The 9129-nt window shown below is 41.6% G+C and overlaps 1 protein-coding gene across 3 annotated transcripts in view; it reads left to right on the forward strand.

Moving 5' to 3' along the window:
* Positions 1-8704, forward strand: part of LOC111864411 (globin) — an 18180-nt gene extending 9476 nt beyond the window's left edge. For 2 of the 3 annotated variants that reach the window (XM_023851639.2, XM_023851649.2), the window contains exons 2-4: positions 3424-3715; positions 5868-6093; positions 7276-8704. In XM_023851639.2, coding sequence (XP_023707407.1) covers positions 3552-3715; positions 5868-6093; positions 7276-7416 — 531 coding nt within the window. In that variant the 5' untranslated portion in view covers positions 3424-3551 and the 3' untranslated portion in view covers positions 7417-8704. The remainder of the gene's footprint in view (positions 1-3423; positions 3716-5867; positions 6094-7275) is intronic. The other variant, XM_033751500.1, reaches the window with a different exon arrangement.
* The last annotated feature ends 425 nt before the right edge of the window (positions 8705-9129 follow it).

A 9129-nucleotide genomic window follows, 5' to 3' on the forward strand; every position in this document is an offset into this window, starting at 1 on the left:
GACATCCAAACTGTGACCTTTCATTTGTAGGACTCGAATTTAAAAAAATACTCCGTGGTTTTAGTCCGCAAGCGAACTATACCGACCGAGCGACCTCCGCTTTCCGGCGAAGTTAGTACTGTCTTTTGCGGATAGAGGGTGTCGCGTGGTCAGTGCAACGGATCCCCACGGCCTTTAAGCTCGGTTTTCTAGACCGGAGCCGCTATTTCCTTCGAATAACTCCTTAGTTATCCTCACGAGGCTGAGTGGACCCCGTTCCAGACCCACTACTTCTCAGAAAATGCGGTAGCGCCGAGAATCGAACCCGGACTTCGGGATCTGTAGCCAGGAATTCTGACCACTAGACCACAGAGGCGGTTCGGACTCGAATTAATTGTGTGTTTCTAGGATCCAGTAGGTCAACGGGCGTCTGGGTGCTAAACAGCTGCAGGCGTGGAATTTAATTTGTATTAATAAAGGCAGGAGTAACCACGTGACATTTTTTATTGACCTTGAGTGTCTGATGCCTTGTTACTTTTAGTACGTGCTTCTCTTAACAAAGCTCAAGCGCAGATGTCACCCCAGTCGACGAGAACTTCTCCTCGTCCCACCCAATATAACAAAAGACAAAACTTCCTCACAACTTCATCATAATTAATAACGCGAAATGTTTAGACATAAGTAAGTAAGTAAAGCTATCCCTGTAACAGGCCGTGAAGGCCCATAGGGTTGAGACGTCGAGGTTCCCACATTTTCTAGACAATCGGCTCACAGATGGCGGTAAGGTTGTCAGCCTTACGCGCCGGCCGCCCTTTACCTTCAGGAAGATTCCTGGTACTCATTTCTGTTAGAGGCTGAGTCGAATCCAGGGCCATAGTGCGGTTGGAAGGATTGGGTCAACTAAAAAAAAAAATCCAATGACCTCATCAGGACTTGAATCCGCGACATTCCGGCTTGTAGCATAGTGCCTCAACCAGGTACGGTACCGCGAGCCCCCCGCAATGTTTAGACATTCTGAGGAGCACTGTCATTGGTGTCAAAATACTTAAAGCAGCTTTATTTACATTGTTGCCTAACTTGTTTACGTTACTGACAATTAATGGTCATAATGTCAACAGAAGAGACCGTCTCTGTGGTCTAGTGGTCAGAGTTCCTGGCTACAGATGCAGAGGTCCCGAGTTCGATTCTCGGCGCTGTCAGATTTTCTGAGAGGTAGTGGGTCTGGAATGAGATCCACTTAGCTTCGTGAGGTTAATTGAGGAGTTATATCAAGGAAAGAGCGGCTCCGGTTTAGAAAACCGAGATTAACGGCTGTGGGGATTCGTTGCGCTGACCATGCGATACCCTCTATCCGCTGAAGTTGGCACTAACTTCGCCGAAAAGCGGCGGTCGCTCGGTTGGTATAGTTCGCTTGTGGACTAAAGGCTACGTAGTTTGTTTTGTTGAAATGTCAACAGAAGATCAGTAACAATTCTCATTTAAAAGAGGTCCGTAAGTTGTGCCGTTTGGTTCTCCTGTCCCTTCACGCCGGGCTGCCTATGAATGTAGGAGTAATCTGAAGGGAGCTTTATCCAGGATCGCTGGATCGAGACTACGAGTATATACGGTATGATGATAGGATGATAAATGAATGATGAATTGGAAATCATCTGGAAGAAGGCGGTCGTGGAGTAACCGAGCCCTTCTTGAGGAACCGCCAAATCTGCAGCTATTCAAGAATTTCCCAGCATTTTATGAAACCCGAAGGTTCACTGCCGTGTACACGGGAGCCTTCTACTGGTCCCTATCCTGAGCCAGATCAATCCAATCCACACAATCCTATTTCTCTTGAGATCCATTTTAATATTATTCACCCACCTACGCCTTGGTCTTCCCAGTGGTCTCTTTCCTTCTGGATTTCCCACCAATATCCTATACGCATTCCTCGTCTCCCCCATTCGTGCTACATGCCCCGCCCACCTCATCCTCCTTGACTTGATCATTCTAATTATACCTGGAGAAGAGTACAAGTTATGAAGCTCCTCATTATGCAGTTTTCTCCAACCTCCTGTCACTTCATCTCTCTTCGGTCCAAATATTTTCCTCAGCACTCTGTTCTCAAACACCCCCAGTCTATGTTCCTCCCTTAATGTCAGAGACCAAGTTTCACACCCATACAGAACCACAGGCAATTTAACCTATATGATATTGATTTTAATTATGGTAACATTTCCCTACGGGTATGTTACCTAATCATAAAATTAAAACTGATAACAAGACCCATTTCCTGCTCGTGATAATATAATTTATTCGAGTTTTAAGCTTTCACGTTGCTAGAAGCCGCCGTGAAAACGTCGTCGCCCACTAATAAATTCAGAATTGCTGGATTTATCTAAAAACAGTTAATACCGAGTGTCTGACATTACAGCCGACCTGGCAACTGTGTTTCAAAATGTCTTACTTCAGAAACGGCACTGATAATTCCATATCTTTTTTTTTTCATTGTCAGATAACCTAATAGGGCTCTGAACAATTTCACTTTATTTGCTTTTAAAACTAAAAGATATTCTGGATACTGTCAGCACTGTTAAATAACCATCTAAGAAAATGAGGAACTTTACCTCAACTGCTGTCTCCATTACAACTTGTAAGAACACAACATTAATCATAGAAAACCAGTAGACAACTGAGAGAAGAATGTTGGTTTTCGATCATAGGTTAGAAGAGCTTTGCGCATGCGAGTTAAACTTTTATGTTCAACGCTCAAGTTTTCTGCTGAGGGCAGCATAGAATTGTAAGTCGCCCAGAGTGACTTTGGGGCCCACCCGGCCTTCTATTGAATGGGTTCAGGGGGCTCTTTCCACGGGTATAAAGCGGCTAGGAACTGAAACTGACCACTCACTTAAACCTAGTGCCAAGGTCAAGAATGTCGGAGCTATACCTCCATTTTATGGCATAGTGCATAATTAAGCACAGGGACAACTTCACCTTTATATACAATATATATACTATATATACAGTATATAAGAGCTTTAATTCATCAATTTTAATATATTTATAAATGTTGTGAAGTGAATATGTCTATTAATACATTCCACTCTTGTCTTTTAATTTTCGAGACCCATGTCTGATATGCAAATTGGTTTTCATAATTTAGTCGCATATCAGAATGTTAAAAAATTTCGGTGTACATTGCAGTGGACATTTGACCTTGAAGATGTTGATTAAAAGCCGAAAAATTCGAACAGCTTGAGTATATCGTGACTTTCTTTCCCCTTATTGATTCCATCTTAAAATTTATGGAATAGACAAAACGAAGAATGAAGTCTCCGAAACGTCAGAGTATTGATATGCATGGATCACCAGAAAATAATAATAAGAAATTACATCTATATATTACACACATGTACTGTACTGCAGCTTGTATTGTAGCTTAACGTAGAAACCTCAAATTATTCATTGCAGGAAAACCGCCTACAGCAAAATTTCTTTTTGAGCTCTAATTCCGGCAAAAGGGTCGGACGAACCCACCGTCAAGTCTGGTCGACCCTCTGCGTGTAAGTTCACTTCACGGTTACGCTGTGTTACAAGAGATGGGTAGTCTACTGACCTCTCTGTTGGGAGTAGGCTCGAACCCTGATATAGACGTGCCGGATCCCGCTACTGGGTTAACGCCACGTGAGAAGATGGCCGTCAGGCGCATTTGGGATATTGTCAAAGCAGATATCAAACAAAACGGCATTGAACTTCTCATTATGTAAGTATCATTATCTCTTGGAAAATAATAAATTATACTGAGGTCACAGGAAGAAACCCCATTGATCGGCCCCCACCACATCTCCTCTTGCCTTCCACCATATTCCCCCATACACCCCTCCAATCTTCTAACCATTATCTTCACAGGAATGCTGGTCGTCATAACCGTCTTAACGACATGATAACTCCGAGGGGCTGGATGGCGTTGGCCCAAACGAAACACAGAAGTAAAAGTGGAAGACTTGAGTGTCGTCATCCCTACCAACCACGGAACTTATTTCCGTCCCCTCAGTATATTTCAATTCAGTAAACAAAGTGATAAAATGGGTACAGATAATTTGGTATTACCCATAATCCTTTCCATCCTCAAAACCTCTTTCTCTGACAACGATCATAATATCTCCTTTCATTCTTGTCATAATTTTTCAAAATTAACGCTTTTCAAGAGTTTTTTAATACAAAAATTGGTTCTTTGCGTCGTTGCCGGTATAGCGACTGGCTACGGGTTGGACGGCCGAGGGGTCGGAGTTCATTTCCCGGTAGGGTCAAGAATTTTCACTTCTCAAATCGTCCAGACCGACTCTGGGGTCCACCCAACCTCCTATAAGGTGGGCTCTTTCTCAGGGGTAAAGCGGCCAGGGCATGGAACTCGCAACTCACCTCCAACTAATGCCGAGGTCAAGAAAATATGGATCTATAAATCCACTCCCCCATACGTTTTCATGGTGCAGTACTTAATTAGTTAAGCACAGGGACAACTTTACCTTATTCAAATACTTAACAGAATCCATACTTTCCCAGCACAAAATATTTATCTATTTGTTCGGCTGTTAAGTGTCAACATAAATTTTGTCAGACTGTACAGCGCCTTTCTAATAACGTAAAGGTAGAATTTCGCTTGTGTCTTACGTAGCAGGCAACGAACGCAAGCGCAAACAAACCCCCACGTGTTCCTAATCTCCGTACTAGATGTAAAGGGCATTCAGCTTCACGCTTCAGCTGCTTTAACTCTGTGGAGAAAGTCCATGGCATGCACTGTACAGAAGACTGGATGCGTCCAGTCCCTGATTGGACGTCGTGGCGAAGTGTAAACCCCTGTTCCTGCTGGGAACCAAATACCCGTACCCAACCAGACACCTTATTTCTTTTATTGCTAGTGGGGTGGGACATCTGGCTCAGGATAGGGACCAGTGGAGGACATTTGTGACCACGGTAATAAACCTTCGGGTTCCATAAAATGCTGGAAAGTTCTTGAGTAGCTGCAGAATTGGCGACTCCTCCAGAAGGGCTCAGCTCCATGGGTAAGTAAGTAAGTAAGTAAGTGGGGTGGGACTAAGTCCCTTGTACTGCGGCCACTTCTGGCCTATTGTACCAGCCCCAGATGATAGGTGAGGGTGATTGTGGAGCAATTGGTGGAATGAAGGTTAGCAGGGGAAACCGAAGTACTCGGAGAAACCTGCCCCAGTGCCATTTTGTCCACCATGAATCCCACTTGACTAGACCCCCGGGATCGAACCCGGGCCGCCGCGATGGGAAGCAAGCGACTAACCGCTTGAGCTATGGCGCGGCCCTAACCAGACACGTTACACACCCAGCTAACCCACTACAACATTAGCTGCGCCATAGCTCAAGCGGTTAGTCGCTGGCTTCCCATCGTGGCGGACTGGGTTCGAGGCCGGGTCATATGGGACTTGTGGTGGACAAAGTGGCACTGGGGCAGGTTTTCTTCTAGTACTTCGGTTTCCCCTGCCAATCTTCATTCCAGCAATTGCTCCACAATCACCCTCACCTATCATCTGTGGCTGGTACAATAGGCCGATAGTGTGTAGTACCAAGTGGACTGCCTCACCGCACTAATAATAATAATAATGTGAAGCTGTCCCTATGCTTAACTAGTTAAGTACTACGCCATGTAGGCGTATGGGGGAGTGGATGTATAGATCCACATTTTCTTGACCTGCCGCTTTACCCCCGGTACCCATTGGATAGGAGGCTGGGTGGACCCTAGAGCCGGTCTGGACGATGTGGAGAAGAGAAAATTCCTGACTCTACTGGGACTTGAACTCGTCCAGCGTGCAGCCAGTCACTATACCGACTGTGTCATCCCGCCTCTTATAATAATAATAATAATAATAATAATAATAATTGTGCAGATTCTTCAAATCAAATCCAAGCCACCAAAGATATTTTGAGGCATTCAAAGACGTATCCCTGAAGGATCTACCCAGCAACCGAAAATTTCAAGCTCATTGTACAAGTGTCATGTATGCCCTGACGAGTGTTGTGGACAATTTGGATGACACTGGGTGCCTTGTTGAGATGTTAACGAAGCTGGGACAGAACCACCATCGCCATGGCATCACAAGACAAGAATTCATTGTGAGTAGCAACTGACAGGCTGCAGGTGTTCGTGTCAGTTTCATTCTATATTTCCGTTTCCTTGCAAAGTTGCTTCAAAACGAATCTTTTCCATACTTCCACGTTTCACTGTTAGTATACCTGTATTTACAGTGAAATAAGAATTTCTTCCATTGTTGAGTAGCCACAAATAAAATCCCTTACTTATTTTTATTTCAGACTGCATACTACATGGTCAATAAGAATAATTAAAATAACGGTCAAAACGATCACTTTTATTTAAAAGTACCTCACATTTGGAATTATTGAACACTGTGATACCTAACCACTCTAAAATAATACACAAATTTATATCTTTCCCCCCCACCTTTTTCTGTCAATCAGCAAAAAGTGCAGTTCTGCACACTGTTGCAGGTCCCTGTCAGGCTGTACGGTGACAGCAGGAACCTAAATAGCTTTACAGCCTCTCTACACCTACAGTAAGCTACAAAATGTTCCTGTACAATCATAAGAAATTCCGTGAAATATTTTGCTGGTTGCAGCTGCAGTTGCCGAAAACATCTATGATTTACAGCATACATGCCATAACTGTGCATGAATATAACTATATTTTCAATAATTCCTAAGACCTGAGAACACCATTAAAGTAGGTTGCAATCCAGTTTGAGAATGATGCTCCACAGGTTTAGACCCCCAGGTCATTATTAGGGGTCTCTCACTGACAGTTGTCAGTCATCAAATATTTAACCTGCTTATTGTTCCATATATATTATAAAAATTCTACTGGGTTGAGTTTTCCTGCAGTTTTGCATTGGTTTAGTAGAACCTGTTAAAAATGTCCAAGAACCTGCAGTTGAGACAATAAAAATGATACTAGAACATTAATATAGATTATGAAATAAAGTATTTACATATATAACAAACATGCTGATTTTGAAGGATTGATGGTGACACATTACACTTAGGATTACTAAGTATCTGAATTTGCCTATTGTCTGGTATTTAAAAAAAACACATTTTGGAATACAAATCAATTACATCCAGATAGTCAGTAATCTGAAATGGCAAACATGTTTTGGCACCCACATGCACACATGTGCAACTTATCTATTTTGACCCATAAGATGAAAGTACTGTGTACCTCAAAAATGTCACCAATATTCTGTACATGTATATAAGAGCATAATTCTGTTTTGTTTGCAGGATCTTAAAGAAGCTGTATTGAAACTGCTGACAAAGAAACTTGCATCAAAGTTTACATGTGAAGATAAAGCAGCTTTGAGCAAGACGTTAGATGTTGCATACTCTGTTATTTTCACAGGGCTGGAGGGGCAAAACCTTTAGAAAGTGAATGTTAAACGAAACTTGGTCAAGTGAAGCACAGGAAAGAATTCTGTGACTTGTCTGTGAAGGATGAACGATGACAGCTGTGTTTCGGCACAATTATTTTAAAAATGTTAATAATTTTCAATTGAACTCTATGTTTTTTAATATTTACATGTTCTTAAAGACTCTTTTTTAATGTATTAACTTAGATTCTAAAGGAAACTGTGGCGTGTATCTTTAATATCAAATTAACATTGACTGGGCTGACAAAATAATAGCATTATTATTTCATATTATAAAGATTTAAAACATATTTTATTTGTCAATTGTATAAATTATTTTTCCATGCATTGTTGTGTTCTCAGGGACCAAGAAAGACTTATAACTACACCATTTACTTGAATCTGTAACTGCTAAAATGTTATTATCTGTTTACAGTTTAAATGTATTTATGTGTACTGGATTCCCCTGTATGTAAAACTAGGAAGAACTACAAATTTTACAAGTAACAGTATTTATAGAATGTAGAAGAAAGTGGAAAGAATACGTTGACAGAATTAAAAAACATAACCTTAAACTAACCAAAAAGAAAAAGGAATTTTGGAAGCTTGTTGAAATGATAGAAGGACTGTGTTTTGTAATATACATAACAGATTTCTAAAGGCATAATATTGGATAGAATGACAGCATTTATTCTGAGGAAAATGCAGCCTGACGTGCCCATAAAGCAGGAAATTCAAAGGAATTATCAGGAACCCTTTCACACTGGTTGCAGGAACATGATGTGCTGGTAATTCTGCTTGACCATAAGGCAATTATGTTGATTCTAAATGTTATTCTGAACTGAGCAGGGTGGGAATCTTAATTGAATATAAGTCTGTAATGATTATCACTCCTACTTTGTATTTAGAATGTCTTAGCTTCAAGCCCTCTTATGGCAACTGGTTATTTTGAGAAATATTTGAGGATTTCCTCAGCCCCTCCAAAAATATGGTGAGAGAGCAATCTAAACGCAACAAATTCCTTCAATACAGTTTAATCATTTACAATCATCACAACATTTAATACTACATAAGTAAGGTAAAGGTAAAGTTGTCCTTGTGCTTAACTAATTAAGCACTACGCCATGAAGGTGTATGAGGGAGTGGATGTATAGATCCACATTTTCTGGACCTTGTCACTAGCTGGAGGTGAGTTGTCTACTTCACACCTTGGTTGCTTTACCCACAGTACCCACTTTTTCTTTTTAAATTCGCCTAGGGGAGGGGGGGGGTTGGAGTCCAACTGGGTCCACTCGGCCCGGCAGCCACTGATTGGCCTATTGTAGCCTGCCCCGGGTGATTATGATGATGNTGGTATCTAACCCAGGCTGCCGTGGTGGAAAGCCAGCGATTAACCGCTTGAGCTATGGCGCAGTGTACATGAAACATACTCTGTGTGTAAGAAATCAAGAATTCAGTACTGATTTTGATAAGGCTTATTTTGCTATTCTACTAAATGATATTTCATACATTTGTTCCTCTATAGTTTTTCCTTTTGTAACTTATTTTATGATGCTATCAACATCTCAGAGTAGAGTGCTCATTTTTAGTATCATTAAAAAGGCACCGATGAGTAAACTAACTTAACACAGAAATAAGCAACTAAATCACACTGATATTGTCCAAATTGGTTTCTCATTATTTCTAGCTCAAGCGGTTAGTCGCTGGCTTCCCACCGCGGTGGCCCAGG

This window comes from Cryptotermes secundus, unplaced genomic scaffold (genome assembly GCF_002891405.2).
Source record: "Cryptotermes secundus unplaced genomic scaffold, Csec_1.0 scaffold83, whole genome shotgun sequence".
NCBI classification, from domain to species: Eukaryota; Metazoa; Arthropoda; class Insecta; order Blattodea; family Kalotermitidae; genus Cryptotermes; species Cryptotermes secundus.